Here is a 23,894-nt window from a genome sequence, read left to right as displayed (position 1 = left end):
ATGGCACTTTCCCAATGGGCAGTGATTGCCAAAGGACCAGTCCCATGGGCAGTGACTGCCAAGAGACTGTCCTCATGGGCAGTGAGCACCAAAGGAGTGTCCCCAAGGGCAATGGTGCCAGTGCAGAGCTCTGAGGCTTGGCCAAGCCACAGCCAGTGCAGGGCAGAGATCTGCCACAAAGGAAAGAGGTCTCAGGCAGGAACTGGATGAGCAAAGAGTGACCCCCCTGGAGCTCTCCAAGCTCCTTCCCTCCTTCTGCTGGGCCAAAACCCATCTGGATGTCCCAGTCTCTAATGAACAATGAACTAAAGCCAGGCAGTGGCTGCCTCATCTTCATCTCACACCCCAGCCTCAGGGATGGAGCACCTTCCCCTGGGGCATTCTACGAGCAGGTGGAGTTGTTTGTCACCCAAAGTGAAGTTGTGTCCCTGTGCCAAGCTGCTCCTTGGCCACAGCAGCCCATGAGGAACAGGGATGTCTGAGTTCACCTCATCTGTGGAGCCAGGCAAGAGTTGGGGTGGAAAAGCAGGGAGGGCAGGATGGGTACCTGGAGGAGTAGCAAACTTTAGTCACCACGAAAAGCAAAACCTCCCTGGTGTTTTTCCCTTTAGGAAACTTGGAGACATCCATTTTATGACTTTTTCCAGTGGTTTTGCCTTGTTTTATAGCAATCAACAATATTTATATAATGACATAAACCACCATAAAGCGAGGCAGCCATGTCAATAGGTGTGAGGAAGAGAGGAGAGCTCAGCTCCCAGGGAAGTATCCACCAGCCCTGGAGGCAGGGAGCTCTGCTGAGCCTCCCCCTGCAACCACCAGGCCCCTCCAAGGGCAGTTTGGGCATTAGGAGAGAAATCCCACCCTGGACATCAACCAACATCCCCATGGGGACAGGCTGGGAGGGTTGGGGCTGCTCAACCTGCAGAAGAGAAGGCTCCAGGGAGACCTTAGAGCAGCCTTCCAGTACCTGAATTGGGCTACAGGAGAGCTGAGGAGGGACTTCTGGCAAAGGCTGGGAGTGATAGGACAAGGGGCAATGGCTCTGAGCTGGAAGAGGGCAGACTGAGACTGGAGATTAGGAAGAAATTCTTTCCAATGAGGGTGGTGAGACCCTGGCACAGGTTGCCTAGAGAGGTTGTGGATGTCCCCTCCCTGGAGGTGTTCAAGGCCAGGTTGGATGAAGCCTTGAGCAACCTGGGCTGGTGGGAGGTGCTCCTGCCCATGGCATGGGGGTTGGAACTGGATGATCTTTGAGGTCCCTTCCAACCCCAAGCATTCCATGATTCCATGAAGCCTGTGGTTTCTCCCCTTACCCAGAGCCACTTGAGTTATCCTCACCTCAGAGCTCAAGAACCAACAGCTTTGCAGTGAAGGGAACCCAAGACACCAAGTTATGAAGGATAAAATCTGATCCCAAGTGACCAAATGGAGGCTTAAGGCCCCCGAGCGTGGCTTGGGTGCTCTGCTGCAGCCAGCACAGACTGATCCCAGGGGTGCCCCACGTTGGCTGGAGACAGCTTGTCCTCAGGGACTGGATGCCCTTGAACCACAGGAGACCTTCAGATGACCCACAGGAAACCAGACCCAACCCAAAGCCAGTTCTCCTCTTGGACAGCAGGAAGGGAAGGCCAGAGGACATGGGCACTTGGGAGCAGCCCATGGAGCACATCTGCACACCCAACACTCACTCCCATTTTCCACCCCTGCCAAATGCAGTTGTCCTTCCCCCAGACCCTCAAACCCACCCAGGGACAAGCCCAAGTCCCTTCCCTGATCCAAATGATTGGGGGAGGGAGGGGAAGGGGCTGCAGAAGAACCATTCCCAACTCCATCCCATGGCCAGGCCCTTCCAGGCACTGACATGACCTAGGCAATCAGAAGGGCCTGGAGATGGCGCAAGATGCAAAACTACTCGGACCCCACCACAGCCAGAGCCACCTGCAGAAGTCTCCCATCCCCATCCCACCAGGACCACATCCCTGGATCCCTGTTGGATTTTTGCTCTTTCCAAGCAGCCTGGAGCAACTCCTTCACCCCATCCATGGTCCCCCAGTGCCTCTCCTGCACTCCCAGTAACCTCCCCCTCCGGGAGCTGCTGGTCTTGCTGGTGCACAGCCTCCTCCTCTGGGGACAGCAGAGCAGCCCTGGCCCTGGGGTGTCTGCGGGTGCAGCTCTGCCCCACAGGACATCTCCCAGGGGGACACCTCTGTCCCACCACACAAGAAGGGACAAGATGTCCCCCCTAGACATCAACCCCCACGGCCAGGGAGGGTGTGTGTGCAGCTCTCTTGGGCTACAACCAGCGAGGAGCCTGGACACCCACCCACCATCCTGGGGGGACACCACCCTTGGCGGAGGGATGGGACAGACACAGGACCGAGCTCCCTGGAGGGTGGAAGAGGTGTCCAGGGAAGGGGCTGTGATGCCTCCAGCACAGCCTTGGAGAGCAGCTGAAACGCCAAAACAATCATCCCCCAACTCTAGCACCCCACAAAGGTCCTTTCGTCTCGTTTCTGTCCCTGCCCTCGTGTCCCTGCCCTCTTCCCTGCCCTTCCCTCTCCCCTCCCAAGAACCTGTGTTGGGTTGGTTGGGTTTTCATTTTTCTTCCTCGTTTATTTTTGTTGTTGTTGTTGTTGTTGGTTTTGGGTTTTGTTTTTGTTTTGGGGAGGGGGTGGGGTTGGGGGTTTGGGTATTTCGTTGTTGCTGTTGTTGTTGCTGTTGTCGTTGGTTTGGGATTCTTTCTGTTAATACCTTGAAGTGTAAATGTTGTTTTAGTTCTGCCCAGGGCAGCCCTGCTTTGGGCCACGTTTTCTTCCCGATGCATACTAATATATTATGGTTATTATATATGAATATATTTAATGACACGTGGAAAAGTTGTGCATTTTCTTATTGGTTTGCCCTTCCCCTCCCCCACTTGCTGCTTTCTTGGGTTTGCTTTTTTTTCTTTGCTTGTTTGATTCCCTCCGCCCTTCCCCTTCCCCCCCCCCCCCCCCCCCCCCTTCCCCTGGGTTGTTTTCTATTCAGGTTTTGTTTGGCTTTGTGTTTCCCCTTCCCTCTCCCTTGGTCCCTTCGGTTAGATTGGCTGTAACTGACCCCCTGAAGGAGCTTTGTAACTGTTCAGCACCCACTCGGTAGAACTAAAGCCAGAAACCAGTCGAATAAACTCTTGTAAACTGTAACCAGCTCCAAAGGTCTCCTGAGTCCTCCCCACACAGCTCACCCTGAGCAATGAGGACCTGGGCAGGGAGGAGTAGCTGACACCCACCAGCCTGTGCTGCGTGGAGACCTGGGCAGAAGCCTCAAGAGGTTCAACCAGGGCAGGGGTAGGGTCCTGCCCCTGGGGAGGAACAACCTCCTGCAGCAGGACGAGGGAGGGGGGGCCTGCTGGGGGGCAGCTCTGCAGAGAAGGACCTGGCAGTGCTGGGGGACAGCAGGTTCCCATGGGCCAGCAATGTGCCCACATGGCCAGGAAGGCCACTGGGGTCCTGGAGTGCATGAAGAAGAGTGTGGCCAGCAGGTTGAAGGAGCTTCTCCCTCACATCTGTTCTGCCCTAGTGAGGCCACATCTAAAGTCCTCGGTCCAGTTGTGGGGTCCCCAGTTCAACAGACAGGGAACTGCTGGAGAGAGTCCAGTGGAGGCTACAAAGCTTCTGAGTGGCCTTGAGCAGCAATGTGAGGAGCAAAGGCTGAGAGCCCTGGGGCTGAGAGCCTGCAGAAGAGCAGCTCCAGAGGGGATCTCAGCAATGCTCAGCAAGAGCTGAAGGAGATGTGGGGAGCATGAGGCTGGGGCCAGACTCTTGGCAGTGATGCCCAGTACCAGGACAAGGGGCAGTGGGCACAAACTGGAAGCCAGGAGGTTCCATCTGGAGAGGAGAAATTTCTTTGTTGTGAGGGTGCTGGAGGCCTGGAGCAGGCTGCCCAGAGAGGTTGTGGAGTCTCCTTGTGTGGAGAGCTTCCAAGCCCAGCTGGGCATTGTGCTCCTGGGCAAGCTGCTGTGGGTGCTCTGCTTTAGCAGGGGGTTGGAGTGGATGATCCCCAGAGGTGCCTTCCAATCCTCACCATGCTGGCATTCTGGGATTGTGTCTGCCTTGCCTCCTATGTCTCTTTCAATGTCCCCTGGCAGGCCCCAACATGGCACACAGCTATTTCTGTTTGCCCACCTAGAAGAACACCTTGCCAGCCCTGGGGGGGTCTTTTCTGGCACCTCTGAGCTCTCTGTGTCTGCTGTGAGCTCTGGACTGAGGTATGTCCCACTGCATTCCCCATCCTTTTCTGCCCAAGGAGGCTGTGCCCTGCAGTGGGACAAAGCCAGGGCACACCAAAGCCTGTGAGGCCCCACAGAGAGGGGGTGGACAGGTATGGGGACAGGAGACAACCAGAGTCTGGGGTCAGGGGAGCTGCCAATCCCCCTCCAGACCCATTTTCTGCCTTGTTCACAGGTTTCTGGGCAGTGCTGTCCCTTCTGCCCACCCACTACAGGGGTCTGGGTTCCATCACCTACCTCCCATGGGCCACCAGTGCTGCCAGACGCTGCTGGAGTTGCTGATGCTTGAGACCAGGCAAGGACCTGGTGGTGCAGGCAAGTTGGGAAGCTGGAGGTGAGGGGGGACTGAAGCAGCAAAACACTTCCAGGGAGAAAAACACAGGCAAAAGGTCCTGCAAAGAGCCAAGAGGTCACCCCTCTGACCTCCAGCCCTGGTAATTTATGGGTGGGAAAACACCTTTGAGGGCAGAAATCTCAGATCTTTACTGCAGAGACAAATGGGTCACAAGTGCCACCAGCCCTGCTCTGGGGCTGTCCCCTGCAGCCCTGCAGAGAGGCAAATGGCTTTCCCAGATTGCTCTGGCTCTGTGTCCTTAGCTGGTTGGCCAGAGAAGACAACGTAGCTCTGAAAGGAGGGGAAAGAGCCTGACCCTACCTAGGGCCAGACCTGCAGTGTTTGCTGCCAGTCTGAGCCCACCAGAGAGAGCAGCACTGAGCTCACACCCAGCCTGCAGCCACATGGGAGTGTGAGCCAGAGAGCCATGGAATGGAATCAGTTGGAAGAGACCTTTAAGATCATCAAATCCAAATGTTGACCCCACATCACCATGGCCATCAAACCATGGCCCCAGGTGCCATAGCCACAGGCATGTTTGCTGAACAGCTCCAGGGATGGGGACTCCACCACCTCCCTGGGCAGCCTCTGCCAATCCCTGACCACTCCTGCAGCAAAGAAATTTAACCTTGTGTCCAACCCTCCCCTGGCACAATTTCAGGCTACTTCCTCTTGTTCAGTCTCCTGATACTAGGGAGCAGAGCCCAACAGGCTGCAGTAAGGTGGGGGTTATGAGCTGTGGGAAGAGAAACTCCACCAACACAGGCAAGGACCAGCCAAGGGCTGGCAACCTCATGGCTCCAGCAGGACATGTCATGGCACACATGAAGTCTACAGGAAGCACTTTTTGTCCACCTCCAGATCAGGTCTCAGGAAGCTGAAGCACTGGAGAAGCAGTGAAGTGGGACAGCAGACAGCAGGAGTCAGCAAAAGCTGAGGCAGGTGAGGTCTGTAGAAATGGATCAGCTTTTATTGGGTATTTATTGCTTGCTCTGCCAGTTCTGACATCACCCTGGCACAGGTAACACAATGAGCAGTTTCTTGGCCAGTGAAGGTTGAAGAGAACATCTGATAGCTCTTTTTGATCAGCTTGTCAAGGGGTGGTCCTCTTTTTGATGAGTTTGAGTTTGTCAAGGGGTGGTCCTCTCTTTGATGAGTTGGTCAAGGGGTGATCCTTCCTCACGGTGTTAACAGCAGTTGAAGAGTCATAACAGGAAGAGGCAGAGCTCAGTCACCCAGATTAGCACATGAAGGTCAGCACATCTCCCCTGGTCAGCCTGGCAGAGCATGGCAGAGCTCATGGGGAGCACGTGGAGAGCACAGAAGAGCTCATTGAGAGCTCCTGGAGAGCAGAGCAGAGCTCATACAGAGCATGGCAGAGCTCCTGGAGAGCTCTTGGAGAGGGGAGCAGAACAGAGCTCTTGGAGAGCTCCTAGAGAGCAGAACAGAGCTCAGAGCACAGCAGAGCTCCTGGAGAGCTCACAGAGAGCACGGCAGAGCTCATGGAGAGCTCTTGGAGAGGAGAGCAGAACAGAGCGCATGGAGAGTTCCTGGAGAGCACAACAGAGCCCTTGGAGAGCTCCTGAAGAGCACAGCAGAGCTCATACAGAGCAGAGCAGAACTCCTGGAGAGCACAGCAGAGCTCATGGAGAACATGCAGAGAGCACATGCCACTCATGAGCAGCGCTGGACAAGGTTTTCCAATCTCACACACCTGGTTCAAGACCTGTTGATGTCTCCATGTCTACTCATGGAGGTCAAGAGCTCTCCCAGTGGCCCAGGACTGGCTCACTCACCAGTGCTTCTGTACAGCTCCCAGGGGTCCTGTGCCTCCCATTAGGGCAACATGTGTGCTCACCTCCTGTCTTGCCAGCATCCAGATCCAGCCATCCCCCCTGACATCCATCCCTTGACACGTGTGAGTGTTTGCAGTCTGAAGAGAGCAGGGGAGCTGCTGCTGTCCTCCCAAACCACACCTTGGTGTTTCAAAGGCCTCAGGAGGACTGGTCAGGCAGCTCCTTGACAGCAGCAGGAGCTGAGATGCAGAGGCACCAAGGGGTCCATCTCTTTCACAGCCATCTGCAGCCTCCCCATGCCAAAGGCAGGTGAGAAGAGTCCTTGCTGTGTTCAAAGGTTCCAAAGCAGGCAGCGCTGCACAGCTGCGTGCCCAAGGAAGATCAGCTGCCTGTGGCACACAGCTTCATTCCACTGCTGTTGAGTTTATTGAAAAGACAAGCAGGTCTCTGCACACATGGTCTCTTCCAAGGTCCTCTACACTCAGCTGCTGAGCAGCAGCTCCAGCGTGCTCCAAATCCACGTTAGCTTGTTGGCCAGAGAGCGACCACGGCGATGGCGATCAGCAGCAGCACGATCACCACCAGCATTCCTGCAAAAGAGCAGAGGGCATTGAGATTCCTGCCTCCAACTTTGGCAGCTGGCAACTAAATCCTTCCTCCCAGGCCTGCTCTCCCTCCAGACTGAGCCTGATCACCCCACCCAGCCTCTTGACAGACCCCTGCACAACGATGACCTGAGCACAGACAAGGAGTCTAATCCCCATGTTGGGCCTTTCTCTTCCTGAGCCTTCAAATCCCCAGCAGTGTGGGCAGCACGGGAGGGGATCCTGCCCCTCTGCTCTGCTCTGCAGTGCTGGGCCAGCTCTGGAGTCCTCAGCACAGCACAGACAGGGACCTGTTGGAGCAGGGCCAGAGGAGGCCACAGCAGTGCTGGCAGGGCTGGAAGCCCTCTGATATGTGGCCAGGCTGAGACAGTTGGGTTTGTTCAGCCTGAAGAAGAGAAGGCTCCAGGGAGACTTTCTGGTGTCTTTCAGTGCTTCAAGAGGCTGATCAGAAAGCTGGGGACAGAGTTTTGAGCAGGGCCTGTTGTGACAGGAAAAGGGGGGAGGGTTTTAAACTGAAAGATGGAGATTGAGACTGGAGAGAAGGAAGAAATGTTTGACCCTGAGGGTGGTGAGACCCTGGCTGAGGTTGCCCAGAGAGCTGGTAGATGACCCATGGTTGGAACCATTGCAGGTCAGGTTGTTGGAGGCTGTGAGCAATCTGCCCTACCTCCTGATTTCCCTGCTGACTGCAGGGGGTTAGACTGGATAAGCTTTAAAGCTCCCTTCCAACCCAAACCAGTCTGGGATTCCATGATTCAGGTTAACTTGTCCAGCAGCGCCTGCAGCCTCTCTTCCTACCCAAACATCTGCCTTGCACACCACAAGGGATGTGTTCAACTCACAGCAAGGCCAGTTAAGCTTTCCTAGAATCCCTCTGCACCATCCCAGAGGGGCAAAGGATTATTCAGAAGGAAATCCAATTCGCATCAGGAAATTGTTTGCAGCACAAACCACTCCTGCTTTCAGACACAGCTCTTTGCAGAGCAAAAGCAGGGCTGTCAGACATCACCTGGGGGAATGGAGATCAGGCAGCACTGAAGAGACTCACAGTGCTCTGCCCAACCACACAGCACAGCAGGAAAAGCCCTCTGACATCATCCAGTCTTACCAGGAACCCAACACCACCACAGCCATCAAACCACATCCCCAAGTGCCATGGCACAGGTTTCTTCAGCACCTCCAGGCACGGGGACTCCACCACCTCCCTGGGCAGCCTCTGCCAATCCCTGACCACTCTTGCAGCAAACAAATTTTTCTTCCTCTCCAAGCTTACTCTCCCCTGGCACAGTTTCAGGCTATCTCCTCTTGTTCTGTCACCTGATACTAGGGAGAAGAGGCCAACCTCCACCTCACTGCAACAGGAGTGACCTCCCCCCGTGCTGCTCAGGAGGATGCTGTTAAAACAAGACACGAAGTGATCTGCTGAGTGGTCCAGAAAGCCAACAACCCAGATCTTCCCTCTCCTGACTGACTGCCTAAGGCCACACCCCTCTAGAGGGAGTTAATTCTGCTGAGTTGCTCCCAGGGGAGGGGGAACTCTTTCCTTTCATAAACTCATAGGATGGGTTGGGTTGGAATGGACCTTCAAGACCATCCAGTTCCTCCCCCCCTGCCATGGGCAGGGACACCTCCCACCAGCCCAGATTGCTCAAGAGCTTATCTAACCTAGCCTTGAACATCTCCAGGGATGAGGCATCCACAACCTCCCTGGGCAGCCTGTGCCAGTGTCTCACCACCCTCGCTGGAAAGAATTTCTTCCTCATCTCTACTCTCATTCTCCTCTCTCCCAGCCCTAAGCCATTGTCTCTCATCCTGGCACTTCCAGCCCTTGTCAAAAGTCCCTTCCCAGCTCTCCTGCAACCCCTTCAGGTACTGGAAGGCTGCTTTAAGGTCTCCCTGGAGCCTTCTCCCCTCCAGGCTGAACAGCCCCAGCTCTCCCAGCCTGTCCCCACAGGGGAGGCTCTCCAGCCTTCTGAGCATCTTCAAGGCCTCCTCCTTCATAGAGGAGAGGAGGAAATGCTCCATGGATAAAGGAGTGGTTCCCTGTAGTCCACTCCTCACCTCCCTAAGCAGCCCCCACACATGAGCTCTGACCCCTCCAGGCACTGGCATCCCTCACATGGGCATCCTCACGGGGTTAAACCACCTCTCAATCAGGAGTTTGGGGTTGTTTGCTCCAAGCTGTCCCCTCTGAGCTGTGGGAACACGTTGGGACTCCAGGAGAGGAAAATATGTCCCTGTGCTTGCTGTGCTCAGCTGATGACTGTTACTCAACCCCTTCCAATATTTACAAGCCCAGCTCGTGGCAATTAAAAAAAGGATGCATGAAAATAAACTCCTCTTTCCAAGCTGGAAAAGGATGTCAGCCCTGGCCTGCTGTAAACAGTGTCATGTTTTCTGTGCACAAACTGCTTCTCTGCCAGGGAGCCAGGATTTATTTCCTTTCCTTTTTTTTTCCAGGGAAATAAAGAGCTGCCACCAACAGGAGCCTTCTCTTTCATACACAGCTGAAAGCACTGATCTGAAGTGAGTCTGAGCAGTGTGTGACTGCGTTGGCTCAGGGAGCTCTTGGACACTCAGCCTTCTCCTCGCAGAAAGAGCTGAGGGCAGGGGCAGCAGCAGCTCCTTGTGCTCCCCAGGCTTGCCTCAGGGTTGTGGCAGGATTGGGATGCACTGGAATGAGGGACAAGGGCTTGAGTTGATCACAGAACCACAGAATCCCAGCATGGATGGGGCTGGAACGAAGCTTTGGAGATCATCCAGTCTGACCCCCTGCCAAGTCAGGGCACCCACAGCAGCTTGCCCAGGAGCACAATGCCCATCTGGGCTTGGAAGCTCTCCACACAAGGAGATTCCCAAAGCAGATCACCCAGAGCAGGTCACACAGGAACACATCCAGGTAGGTTTTAAAAGGCTCCACACAAAGAGACTCCACAGCCTCTCTGGACAGCCTGCTCCAGGCCTCCAGCACCCTCACCACAAAGAACTTTCTCCTCCTGGTCAGGTGGAAGCTCCTGGCTTCCAGTTTGTGCTCACTGGCCCTCTTCCTGGCACTGGCTAGCACTGACAAGAGTCTGGCCCCAGCCTGTTTTACGCCACAGGTCCTTTAGCTCTTGCTGAGCATTGCTCAGATCCCCTCTGGGGCTGCTCTTCTGCAGGCTCTCAGCCCCAGGACTCTCAGCCTTTGCTCCTCACATTGCTGTTCAAGGCTCCTCAGCAGCAATGGAGCCTCCATGGACTCTCTCCAGTAGTTCCCTGTCCCTCTTGAACTGAGGAGCCTATAACTGGACCCAGGACTCCAGCTGTATCCTCACTGCTGGTTCATACTTGATGCATCACACAGACACAGAATGGTGAGATCTCATAAAAAGATAGAGAGGGACCTCAGAAGAGGTCTGGGGAGGTGGTGGAGTCCCCATCCCTGGAGGTGTTTAAGAGGAGGCTGGATGAGACACTTAGTGCCATGGGTTAGTTAATTAGAAGGGTTAGGTGATAGGTTGGACTTGATGATCTTGAAGGTCTTTTCCAACCTGGTTAATCCTGTGATTCTGTGAAGAGGTGAGAGGAGGATCTTGATCAGTTCTCAACCTCAGCCACCCACTCCACACCACTCAGCAACACAAACCATTACACTAACCCCCTGGAAACATGAGCCATACTCCTACTGTGTTTCCACTCTCAGCCTTTTGACATCTAAAACACATTTTTGAGTCTTCATCAAAGGCAGAAGCAAATCAGTTGGTCAGGCTGGGGAGAAGGAAGCTCTGATAAAGTTGCCACACTCAGACTCTGTTATGTTTCTGCACTGCAGGGAGAACTTTTAGAGGCTGCAAATCCTTCGCACGGGTCCAGCCTAACAGTTTATGGACTTCAGCAATTAAGAGATCAGTGGTTTGGGAAAGCCTCTTTAGGTGTGAATTAGTAATGATCCAAGTGGGGTTAATGAGCCCTGATTCTGCTTTGACAGCTCCCAAGGAAAACTTGCACATAAACCCCAGATTATGACCCAACAGGAAGGGAGGAAGGTAGGGGACTGTGGAGTGCTGCTAATGGGTAACAGTAGAATGAGCAGGGGACTTGAGAGGATGTTCAGGGCAAGGAGAAGGGGAGAGCAAAGCCAAATAAACTTCATTTTATCCCTGGAAAGAGACTGCTATTAAAAACCTGGAGACACTTGAATCAGACTTGTTTGGGTTGGGAAAGCCCTCTAAAATCATCCAGTCCAACCATCAACCCAGCACCACCATGGCCACTAAATCATGTCCCCAAGTGCCATGGACACAGGTTTCTTGAACACCTCCAGGGGTGGGGACTCCACCACCTCCATGGGCAGCCTCTGCCAATCCCTGACCACTCTTTGAATAAAGAAATTGTTCCTCATGTCCTACCTAGACCTTCTCTAGTTAACCTGAGGGTGTTTCCTCTGTCTCCTGTTACTTGGGAGAAGAGACCAACTCCCACTGCACTGCAGCCTCCTGTCTGGGAGTGATAGAGCACCATAAGGTCTTAGAATCATGGAACAGATTAGGTTGGAAGGGACCTCAAAGACCATCCATTCCAACCCCCTGCCATAGGCAGGGACACCTCCCACTAGAACAGGTCTTCCTCCCCTCGGGCTCCTTTTCTCCAGGTTGAACAACCACAGTGCCCTCAGCTGCTCCTGCAGCCCTGTTCTCCAGATCTTTCACCAGCTACTCCAGCCCCTGGATATCCTTTTCTGTTCCCCAGAGCAGTGGCAAGCATCTACTCTCCACGTGAGAGGCAGAGCAGCAGAGGGGGCTCAGAGTGTCGGAGCAACACACCCCTGGGAGCTGCTGCTGCTGCTGTCCAAGGCTGACCTGATCCTGTGATGTGCACAGGAAGAACAGGACAAGAGCAGCTGGCAACAGCACACAAATATCCAAGTTCCTCTCTCCTGATGCAGAGCAGATGTTCCACACATTTCTCCCTGCCCTGTACTACAGATTAGAAGGCTCTGGGGTGTTTAAGCCTGGATGTTTCTCCAAGTCCAACATGATCTCCGAGCAAACCCGTGGATGTTTAAGCCTGTCTGACGGTGCACTTGAGGTCCTCTGCCTGCTCTGCCCTGGTTTTGCTCAAGTCCCATGAAGTAGGAATGTTCCTCTCAGCAAGAACTCCTCTCAAAGTAAACAGGAGACAGAGAAGAGAAAATAAAACAGGGGCAGGGACCCAAATCTGAACCGAGTTCCCCAGGGCAAGGTGGGCAGAGCAAGGAGGTGACTGTGTGCAGTCACAGAGCAGTTAATTAAGGCAGGCTGGAGAAGGTGCAGCACTCCTGAAGCTCCATCTGCTACTGAGCTTGAGCCAGTGCTCTGCTCCAGCCAGGAGGAGCAGTGCAGAGACACAAGGGGCAGGCTCCCTGCTTACCCCACGCTGAAGGGCACAGCATGGTATGGGGCTCCCCAGGAGCGTTGGCACTCCTGCTGCTGCTTCACTGCACTGAAGTCCCACTGCTGAGATCAGTCTCTGATCTTCACCCCAGGCCCGACCCCTGCTTCCTGGACACTCCAAGTCTAGCAAAGCCCTTCCCAAACCCAGTGAAGATACAACTCTCAGGCTATCCCAACCTTTGCTGGATTCCCAGCCCAGAGTCCCTGGACATGGCTTGGAGCTGAGTGCTGTGCAGACCCAGGGCACATCCCATCCTCAGAGCATCCTGCTCCTCCTGAGCATCCCATGCCCACCCTTGTCCTCCCAGGTATCTTTGTCCTCCCAAGCATCCTACTCCTCTCAGACATCTCTTTCCTTCTGGTATCCTGCTCCTCTTGGGCATTCCTCCTGGGCATCCCTCTTCTCTCAGGCATTCCTCTCCAGCACCCTTCTCCTCCTGGGCATCTCTCTCCTCCTGGGCATTCCACTCCTCTCAGGTATCTCTTTCCTCCCAGGAAGCCCTCTCCTCCTGGACATCTCTCCCCTCTCAGGCATCCCTCTCCTCCTGAACATCTCTCTTTTCCTAAGTATCCCATTTATCTTGAGCATTCCTCTCCTTCAGGTTATCTCACTCTTCCTGGGCATCCTTCTCCTTCTGGGCACCCTGCCTCTTTTGGGCAACCTCCACCTGGCTTCATCCTCCTACAGAACACTCCACCTCAGCATGAGGAAGAACTTCTTTACTGTAAGAGTCCCAGAGCACTGGCACAGGCTGCCCAGAGAAGCTGTGGAGTCTCTTTCTCTGGAAGCCCAGCCTGGATATGTTCCTGTGTGACTTGCACTAGATTATGATCCTACACTGGCAGGGGGGTTGGACTTGATCTCTGCAAGTCCTTTCCAACCCCTAACATCCTGGGATCCTTTCTGGCAGCTGCAGAGCCAGAAGGTGTCCACCCAGTCTCCTTTTCTCCAGATTAAATACCCTCAGTTCCCTCAGCTGCTCCTCACCAGACCTATATACCAGGTTTATTCTCCAGACCCTCCACCAGCTTCTCTGCCCTTCTGTGGACCCCCTCCAGCACCTCAATGTCCTTCTTGGAGTGAAAGGCCCAAAACTGAACCCAGTACTCAAGGTGTGGCCCCACCAATGCTGAGGTCAGGGCACAACGACTTCCCTGGTCCTTCTGCTGGCTGTTGGGAGGGAGGCAGCTGAGGCTCAACCATCCCCACTTTGCTGTCAAGCACTTCCAGCTCCTGAAGGCCATGGTGGCTGGAGTTGGGCAGACTCCTGCTCACAGCCCCACCAAAGACAAGCCCTCGTAGCACCCACACAGCAGACAGCTGTTGCTTGTCAACTGGGTGCTGATGCCAGCTCGGTGACAGGGCAACACTTACTGTGACACATCCACTTATTGTGCTGAACAGAACTCCTGGGGATTTGAGCAGGATCTGGCAGGGCTTCAGCTGCCTTTGAAGAGGCAGCCAGGAGCTGGGTCACAAATCCATCGTGTTTTGACAAGTCCCTCTCCAGTAAGTGCCTAAGATTTCTGCTCCCATCAGACCTCTGATGGGCCATTAAAACCACAGCATAGCCATTGTGATCTCGAGTTCTGTCAGAGCACACAGGTTCCTACAAGCTGTCTGGAAGTCCCCAGCAGAGGACACAGTTTCACCTTTATCCTCAGCAGTAACAAGATCCTGGCTTCATTCTGACAACTGCAGCCTAGCAAGGTGTGCTCCAGTGACTGCAGTGGCAGAGCTGATGGCAGCACTGCTCCAGCTCTTCTCTTTTAGCAGCCCCAGAGGGGATTTGAGCAATGCTCAGCAAGAGCTAAAGGCTGGAGGGCAGCAGGATGAGGCCAGACTCTTGTCAGTGGTGCCCAGTACCAGGACAAGGGGCAGTGGGCACAAACTGGAAGCCAGGAGGTTCCATCTGAACAGAAGGAGAAACTTCTTTATTGTGAAGGTGCTGGAGGCCTGGAGCAGGCTGCCCAGACAGGTTGTGGAGTCTCCTTCTCTAGAGAACTTCCAACCCCAGCTGGGCATTGTGCTCCTGGGCAAGCTGCTGTGGGTGCCCTGCTTTAGCAGGGAGCTTGGACTGGCTGATCTCCAGAGGGTTTCTCCAATCCTTACCATGCTGGCACTCTGTGAGTTCAGAAGCCAAAAGGGCACATTCAAGCCTGTTACAACATCTAACTTGCAGCTGGCAAATCCAACCAGCTCTATAAATGAGCTGTCCCCATTTGTGATCTCTCTGGCATTTGCTGTCCATAGAGCTGGGACACAGGGCATACAGCCCTGCATCAAGCTCTGAGCATCCCAGCCTGTCTTTGGTGACTATTTCAGGAGCCTTGGCTGGGGCATTCCCTACCTTTTCTACTAATTTGGGGCTGGTGTCACTCCCAATACTGCAGAAGGTTCAGCACTGCTCTCTTTCAGAGGTAAACCATCATAATAAGATAATCATAATAAAAAACCTCCCCATGAGCAAGCAATGGCCACTGACAGCCCAGAGCCAGCTGTGTGCTGGCTGCATCAGAAGCAGTGAGAGCAGCAGGACACAGAAGGGATTCTGCCCCTCTGCGCTGCTCTGACCTCGCCTGCACCACTGCCTCCAGCTCTGAGGCCCTCAGCACAAGAAGGACCTGGAGCTGGAGAACCTCCCCTGTGGGGACAGGCTGAGAGCTGAGGCTGTTCAGCCCAGAGAAGAGAAGGCTCCTGGGAGACCTTAGAGCAGCCTTCCAGTACCTGAAGGGGCTCCAGAAGAGCTGGAGAGGGAGTTTGGAGAAGGAATTGGAATAACAGGATGAGGGGCAATGGCTCTGAGCTGGAAGAGGGGAGACTGAGACTGGATGTTAGGAAGAAATTCTTTCCAGTGAGGGCAGTGAGACCCTGGCACAGGTTGCCCAGGGACGTGGCGTGTGTCTCCTCCCTGGAGGTGTTCAAGGCCAGGTTGGATGAAGCCTTGAGCAACCTGGGCTGGTGGGAGGTGTCCCTGCCAGTGGCCTGGGGGTTGGAACTGGATGATCTTTGAGTTCCCTTCCAACCCCAAGCATACTGTGAGTCTATGCCAAGCAAGTTCCCATTCCCACCCAACTGTCTCTGCAGAAGGTTATGAATCAGGCTCCTTTCACAGGTGCCAGGCAGGAGGTCCCAGCTGCTCCTCAGGGGAGAGGAGAGGCAGGGGCAAGGTCAGAGCCCATCAAGAGGCTGCAGAGCATCTCACTTTTATTCTTCGTTTGAGTTCACTTCATGCCACACTTCCAAACCTACAGACTTTATCTGCCTTCTCACTGAGTTAATTTCCAGCCCGTGCTGCCAGACATATGGCAGAAACCCTGCCCAAATCTGTGCAGAGCCTGAGTTCTAGCAGAGAACCAACCGGGCTGGCTGGCTCTGCCTCCAGCACGCATACCTCAAGCACTAGTCTCACATGGCAAGCTCCCGAAGAAATCCATCTTGCTGTCCTTCCCTGGTCCCTGAAAGCAGGCAGCTGCTTTCTCCCTGCCTCCCCTCAGCCACAAACCCTCCTCTCCTCCCTGCCTCCCTCTCCTCCCTGCCTCCCTCTCTTCCCTGCCTCCCTCTCTTCCCTGCCTCCCTCTCTTCCCTGCCCCCCTCTCTTCCCTGCCTCCCTCTCCTCCCTGCCTCTCTCTCTTCCCTGCCTCCCTCTCCTCCCTGCCTCCCTCTCTTCCCTGCCTCCCTCTCTTCCCTGCCCCCCTCTCCTTCCTGCCCCCCTCTCCTCCCTGCCTCCCTCTCCTCCCTGCCTCCCTCTCTTCCCTGCCTCCCTCTCCTCCCTGCCTCCCTCTCTTTCCTGCCCCTCTCTCCTCCCTGCCTCCCTCTCTTCCCTGCCTCCCTCTCCTCCCTGCCCCCCTCTCCTCCCTGCCTCCCTCTCCTCCCTGCCTCCCTCTCTTCCCTGCCCCTCTCTCCTCCCTGCCTCCCTCTCTTCCCTGCCTCCCTCTCCTCCCTGCCCCCCTCTCCTCCCTGCCTCCCTCTCTTCCCTGCCTCCCTCTCCTCCCTGCCTCCCTCTCCTCCCTGCCTCCCTCTCCTCCCTGCCTCCCTCTCTTCCCTGCCTCCCTCTCTTCCCTGCTTCCCTCTCCTCCCTGCTTCCCTCTCCTCCCTGCCTCCCTCTCCTCCCTGCCTCCCCTCAGCCACAAACCCTCCTCTCCTCCCTGCCTCCCTCTCCTCCCTGCCTCTCTCTCTTCCCTGCCTCATTCTCTTCCCTGCCTCCCTCTCCTCCCTGCCTCCCTCTCTTCCCTGCCTCCCTCTCTTCCCTGCCTCCCTCTCCTCCCTGCCTCCCTCTCTTCCCTGCCTCCCTCTCCTCCCTGCCTCCCTCTCCTCCCTGCCCCCCTCTCCCCGGAGGGTGCGAGCGGGGCCGCTCAATTTGTCTTGCATTAAGAACCACTTGGGCAGCAATCCCAGGCTATTAAGCTGCCTTGTCTGTAAATACCCTCCCCGCTTCCTCCACCTGCAGCACCGCCACCACCTCTGCAGGGGCTGGCTGCTCGGGGGCGCGGTGACAGCCAAGCCCTGCCCCAGCGCCCGCGGCGGTGCGCAGCCCTGCGCTACCCCCGGCCCCCCGCTCGCCCTGCCCCAGCGCCCGCGGCGGTGCGCAGCCCTGCGCTACCCCCGGCCCCCCGCTCGCCCTGCCCCAGCGCCCGCGGCGGTGCGCAGCCCTGCGCTACCCCCGGCCCCCGCTCGCTCTGGACCTGGCTCGGCCACTGGGCTGCCTCCAGCAACGGAACGCTGCTGCTCCGACCTCTCGACCCCGACGTGGAAATCCTTGGCAAGGCTTACCAAAAGAAATGAAAATACTAATAGAGGAGCAATTGAGGCTCTTCAGCCTGCAGGGGAGGCTGAGGTGAGGGGGCTGCAGCGCAGCCCTGCCCGGAGGGGCTGAGCCAGCTGGGGGTGTGCAGCCTGCAGCAGAGGAGGCTCAGGGCAGACCTCATGGCTCTCTGCGACTACAGCTAGCCTGGCTTGGCTGCTTCCCAGCCTGGCTTTGGTTTGTTGCTTCTGTGCTTGTGCTGGCCAATTCATAGCCCTCCAGGCTGAACTCAGGCCCCTGCTGCCGTATAGAATCATAGAATCAACCAGGTCTGAAGAGAGCTCCAAGCTCATCCAGTGCAACCTAGCACCCAGCCCTGGCCAGTCAACCAGACCATGGCACTAAGTGCCTCAGCCAGGCTTTGCTTCAACACCTCCAGGGATGGTGACTCCACCACCTCCCTGGGTAGCCCATTCCAGTGCCAATCACTCTCTCTGGCAACAACTTCCTCCTAACATCCTCACCTCTGGCCAGTGCCCCTGGGGTCCTTAGCAATACTTGTAGAGCACAGGCAGACAATCCAGCAGGGCCAGGGCAGTCCTTCTGCCCCTGCACTAGGCACTGGTTAGGCCACACCTTGGCTGCCTGTGTCCAGTTCTGGGACCCTCAGTTTAAGAAAGCTGTTGAGGTGCTGGAACGTGTCCAGAGAAGGGCACCAAGGCTGGGGAGGGGCTGGAGCACAGCCCTGTGAGGAGAGGCTGAGGGAGCTGGGGGTGAGCTCATTGCTCTCTACAGCTATCCAGAGGGAGGCTGTAGCCAGGTGGGGTTGGGCTCTTCTGCCAGGCAGGGACAGAACAAGAGGACACAGCCTCAAGCTGTGCCAGGGCAGGTTCAGGCTGGATGCTAGGAGGAAGTTCTTCACAGCAAGAGTGATTGGCACTGGAATGGGCTGCCCAGGGAGGTGGTGGAGTGCCCATTCCTGGAGGTGTTTAAGAGGAGGCTGGATGAGGCACTTAGTGCCACGGTTCAGAAGGTGTTAGGTGACAGGTTGGACTGGATGATCTCAGAGGTCTTTTCTAAGCTGGTTAGTGCTGTGATTCTGTGACTGACTCTGGGAAGACCTTAGAGCTATATTGCAGCATCTGAAGGAGACCTAGAGGAAGGCTGAGAAGGGACTGTTCAGAGCTGCTGGTAGTGATAGGGTGAGAGGCAGTGGTTTAAACTGGAGCAGGGGAGATTTAGGTTGCACATCAGGAGGAAGTTCTGCACAGTGAGGGTGGAGAAATACCAGAAAAGGTTGTCCAGGGATGTGGCTGAGGCCCTGTCCCTGGAGACATTCAAGATCAGCCTTGCTGTGGCCATGGGCAGCCTGATCTAGTTGGAAGTGTCCCTGCTGAAGAAAAAGCAATTCTGAGCAGGCTCTGCCAGAGGTTATGAAAGACTCCAAGGGCCCAAGCGTTCTGCTGGGGCTGGAGGGGAAGGGAAAGAAAATAACACTTCTCCAAGAAGCTGAGCTCCCTGGAAACAACAGATACTGCACTGTGAATTCCTGCTTTGGAAGAAAGCAAAACCCAGGTCATGGCATTGTGGGATGAAAAAATCCTCCTGATTTTGTGAGTTGTTCCACACTTGGAGCTGCCCATGTGAGGCTGGATTACCCTGGAGGAATGATTTATCTGAGTCCAAGGGACAGCTGCTGTTTAGAGAATCCTAGAGTGAGTTGGGTGGGAAGGGACCTCCAAAGGTCCAAGGGAGTTCTGCTGGCATCCTCTGAGGTTTCACTCTATTCAGTGAGACCTGGCCAGCTTGGGCAGAGGGAATCTCATGAAGGTCAACAAGGACAAGTGTAGGGTCCTGCATCTGGGGAAGTACAACCTCTTGCAGCAGCACAGGGCAGGGGGGACCTTCTGGGAAGCAGCTCCATGGAGAAGGACCTGAGAGTGCTGGCAGCAAAGCTCCCCATGAGCCAGCAGTGTGCCCCCACAGCCAAGAAGGCAAATGCGGTCCTGGGGTGCATGAAGAAGAGCGTGGCCAGCAGGTCAAGGAAGGTTCTCATACCCCTCTACATTGCCATGCTGAGGCCACAGCTGGCATTCTGGATCCAGTTCTGGGCTCCCCAGTTCAAGAGACAGGTAACTGCTGGAGAGTCCAGCAGAGGCTGCAAAGTGGCTGAGGGGCCTGGAGTAGCCCTGTGAGGAGCAAAGGCTTAGAGCCCTGGGGATGTTGCTAGGTGATGTGCAGCATCTTATATGCACTGGTGAGGCTGAACCTCCAATGCTGGGTTCAGTTCTGGGCCACTCAATCCAGAAAGAACACTGAGGGGCTGGAGAGTGTCCAAAGAAGGGCAACAAATTGGTGGAGGGACTGGAGAGCAGGGCTGGGGAGGGGCAGCTGAGGGGGCTGGGGGTGTTTAGTCTGGAGAAGAGGAGGCTGAGTGGAGACCTCATTGCTCTCTACAGCTCCCTGAGAGGAGGTTGCAGTGAGGTGGGGGTTGGGCTCTGCTCCCTAGTATCAGGTGATGGAGTGAGAGGAAATGGCCTGAAATTGTGCCAGGGGAGCCTTAGGTTGGGTGTATTATTACTGCAAGAGCAGACAGGGATTGGCACAGGCTGCCCAGGGAGGTGTTCCAGAAATGTGTGGCCATGGCACCTGGGCCCATGGGTTAGTGACCATAGTGAGCTTAAGTTGAAATTTGGACTCGATGTTCTTAAAGGCCTCTTCCAACCCAAACAGTTCTATGATCCTGTGACCTTATGACTAAGTCTACACAATTCCTTAACCTCCTGCACTGACCTGAGGAGCAGACTAGAAGAAGGGCAGCTGAAAGACAGGAAGGTTTCCTAAGGAGGTTCAGAAATAGGCATGGGTTTACTTTCTGAGCCAGCACCAGTGAAGCTCAGAGACAGGCAAGGTATCAGCCCGGATCTGAAGAGAAGCTGAGAGCACAGCAAGAACCAAACTGTCACAAGTTTTAACTTTCAGAGAAGCCTGCAGGAAAGGGAACACTTTGAGCTAAATTTGTACCTACTTTAAATAGCAGAAGGTAGTTTGTAGAGGACAGCCTAGGAGAAATGGTTCAATGCACCTCAGAGAGACACTCACTGAGCCAAAGAGCAGTGCAGAGCCATGCCTGAAGAACACCTTCTGTAAAGTCATTGAGCATAAAACAATCTACTGCACTCCATCAGGCTGTTCTGCCATTCAGTGAGAGCTGGCCAGGCTGCAGGGTTGGGCAGAGGGAACTTCATGACGTTCAACAACAGCAAGTGTAGGGTCTTGCACCTGGGCAGGAACAACCTCCTGCTGCAGCACAGGGGAGGGGAGACCTGCTGGGGAGCAGCTCTGCAGAGAAGGACCTGGCAGTGCTGGTGGAGAAGTTCCCCACGAGCCAGCAATATGCCCTCAATGCCAGGAAGGCAAATGGGGTCCTGGGGTGCATTCAGAAGAGTGTGGCCAGCAGGTCGAGGGGGGGTTCACTCCTTCCTCTCTACTCTGCCCTACTGAGGCAGCGCTGGAGCCAGTTCTGAGCTCCTCAGTTCCAAAGAGGCAGGGAACTTTGAGAGAGAGTCACCTTTTGGTGTCCTCCCACCACCTCTCACTTCATCTCAGAACTTGCAACCTCTCCTCACCTCAAGCCCTTTCTGCTGGGCATGCAGGTACAGACGACCAGAGCTGTGCAGGACATCACCCAGCTGCCAGCAATCCAGAAACTGGAAACACTCTCATGGTTTTTCCTTTTGTTCCTCTGCAGTGACTTCATAGACTTTCCTTCCTCACCCCACTCTGCTATTATCAAGCTGTTTCCAACCCCAAAGGTCATGGACAGACATGGTTAGTGGAGTTTTTTGCATGTGGCTTATTTTTCTTCCTCCTTTTTCTTCTTTCTCTCTCATTAAATAAGCAGGCATGCTGTCCAACTTTCCCCTCTCCAAGCTCTCTTGCATCCTTTCCCTCACACAAACCATGCCAAGAAACAAGAGCAGCCCAGCAACGTTGCTGCTTTGCTGAACAACTCTCTTACAACTTGGAAAAGGACTTGTGACAGCTTCAAAAACCTCAGCGTGCACCAAAGCTTTCCCAGAAGGAAGGAAACAAACCAAGCCCAAACAGCAGGACAAAGGGTCTGCAAATCCCTGCCTTGCAGGTGACCTTCACTCCAACCACAGATCTTAGAATCATACAATCAACCAGGTTGGAAGAGACCTCCAAGGTCAGCCAGTCCAACCTAGCACCCAGCCCTGTCCAATCGACCAGACCATGGCACCTCCCTGGGCAGCCCATTCCAATGCCAATCACTTTCTCTGCCAACTTCCTCCTAACATCCAGCCTAGACCTTCTCCAGCACAACTTGAGACTGTGTCCCCTTGTTCTGTTGCTGGTTGCCTGGCGTAAGAGCCCAACCCCACCTGGCTACAGCCTCCCTTCAGGTAGTTGTAGAGAGCAATGAGGTCTGCCCTGAGCCTCCTCTTCTGCAGGCTGCACACCCTCAGCTTCCTCAGCCTCTCCACAGGGCTGTGCTCCAGCCCCTCAGCAGCTTTGTCGCCCTCCTGTGGACATGCTCCAGTATCTCAACATCTCTCTTGAATTGAGGAGCCCAGAACTAGACACAGCACTCAAGGTGTGGCCTGAGCAGTGCTGAGCACAGGAGCAGAAGAACCTCCCTTGTCCTACTGGCCACACTGTTCCTGATACAGGTCAGGATGCCACCTGGACATCTGACATAAGACCATCAAAAATCAGCAGAAAATGGGGAGAAAGCGCCAGAGAGGTGAAGGAGTCCTCATCCCTGGAGGTGTTGAAGAAACCTGTGGCCATGGCAGTTAGGGACATGTTTTGATGGTCATGGTTGGAGTTGGGTTTATGGTTGGGCTGGAAGATCTTAGATCTTTCCAACCCAAACAGTTTTCTGATTCTATCATCTCTAGGACTGTCAGAAGTTATCTTCCCTGCACTACTGAGGGCAATAAGCAACAAGGAACATGGCCTGGACCACAGCTCCATGAACTGTGGTGGATACAACAGCTTGAAGCTAAAGGCTGTGGACAGAGCCAGGCAATGCATTCTGTGCAAGAAGACAATGAGCTGAGAAAACCCAGTGGCTAGCTACCATCAGGTGGCCCTTCAGCAGCTAAAGTCCTAGCTCACCAGAGAGCTTTCTCCTTGCATTGGCTGCAAGGGGAGAGCTCAACCTGGGGCCAAGTGAGCCCGAGCCAGGCTGCTGGCTGCCCGCTGCAGCGCCCTGCGATGGCTGAGGTGTTCCTCCTCACACACAGGTCCATGCACCTTCCCCAGCCTCTGCCCCAGTGAGGGGTGCAGAAGCTACAGCCCAGCTGGGCCACCTCAGAATGGTTCTGCCGACAGAGAGGGGCTGCCAGGCAGCAGCAGTGTCCCCCAGAGCTGTACCTGCAGCCAGCAGGGAAAAGGCAGAAGACATGACAGATGATCTCAGCAGGAGCCTGTTGTTCCTCCACCACTTTCTCCAGCAAGAACAAATGGGGAAAATAAGTAATAAAATGAAAGGACAAGGCTCTGCTGGCCTGGCACAGAAGGGGACATCTGCCCATGTCCATCTGCCAGCAGTCTGACACCCCAGGCTTTGTTTGTGGTAGGGTCAGCTTTCTACCATTATAGCTCCTGAACTGCCTCACCAAGACACCAGAGCTAGGACAAGGGAAAAGATGGGAACATGGGGAGAGGGAGCAGGTAACCACCAGCTCTGCTTGGATGCATCAGCAAATTGTCTTGTCAGGCTCTTAAATCACTTGGGACTCTGTTGTCTCTTCCTTTGTTTGTCACTTGGACAAACACTGGGATTACTTGCTCCCTGACTCTGTGGATGTTTAACAGCACCAGGAGGCTTCCAAAATGTTTAAACCATCAACAACTAAAGAGCAAAGAAGGAAACAAAACTAATCACAGCTCAGCCAAACGAGCAGAAGAAGCTGCAGCTACCAAACAAGGGCTTTCCTGAACCCACAAGAGGAACTTCACTCACAAGATGTTGACCTCTAATACTGCCTTCAGTTCTGGCGCCCCCAGCGTAGGAAGGACGTAGAAAAGTTGGAGTGAGTCTAGAAGAGGGCCACAAGGATGAGGGCAGGAGCAGCTCTGCCATGAGGACAGGCTGAGGAAGCTGGGGTTGTTCAGCCTGGAGAAGAGAAGGCTCTGGGGGGACCTTATTGCTGCCTGCCAATACCTGAATGCAACCTACAGGAAAGCTGCAGAGGGACTTTTCATGAGGATGACCAAGGGGGAATGCTTTGAAGCTGAGGCAGAGCAGGGCTAGAGTGGATCTGAGGAAGAAGTTCTTCAGTACAAGAGTGGTGAGACTCTGGAATAGGTTGCCCAGAGAGGTTGTGGCTGCCTCTTCTCTGGAGGTGTCCAAGGCCAGGTTGGATAAGGCCTTCCTTGAGCAGCCAAGCCTAGTTGAGAGGCATCCCTGCCTGTGGCAAGGAGGTTGGAGTAGATCACCTCTGAGAGCCCTTCCAGCTCGAGCCATTCTGTGATTCTACGACCAAGGAGAGGAAGCTATAGCAGGGAAAAATCTTCCTATAGCTCACACAGCAAGTCATTTAAGGTCAGATTAAGTGTTCTTGAAGTCTGGTCCATGTGTCTTCTATTTTAGAAGCGTGCCCTTGCTCGCAGAGGAATGGTAAGAACTTAGGAAAATGGGATGCTGGCTCCTAAGTCCCTTGGATGCTTGACCGCGTGGTCAGGAGGGTCCCCATTTGCA

At 54.8% G+C, this 23,894-nt stretch overlaps 1 protein-coding gene across 1 annotated transcript in view; it reads right to left on the bottom strand.

Annotated features, from left to right (window-relative positions):
• Positions 1-5,552: 5,552 nt before the first annotated feature.
• Positions 5,553-23,894, bottom strand: part of STX8 (syntaxin 8) — a 125,597-nt gene continuing 107,255 nt past the window's right edge. The window contains exon 8 of the mRNA XM_064151111.1: positions 5,553-6,990. Within this exon, the coding sequence (XP_064007181.1) occupies positions 6,923-6,990 (68 nt within the window). The 3' untranslated portion in view covers positions 5,553-6,922. The remainder of the gene's footprint in view (positions 6,991-23,894) is intronic.

This window comes from Pogoniulus pusillus, chromosome 11 (genome assembly GCF_015220805.1).
Source record: "Pogoniulus pusillus isolate bPogPus1 chromosome 11, bPogPus1.pri, whole genome shotgun sequence".
Classification (NCBI taxonomy): domain Eukaryota; kingdom Metazoa; phylum Chordata; class Aves; order Piciformes; family Lybiidae; genus Pogoniulus; species Pogoniulus pusillus.
The sequence above is the reverse complement of the archived record's forward strand: the minus strand, read 5'-3'. Positions and strand labels throughout refer to the sequence as shown.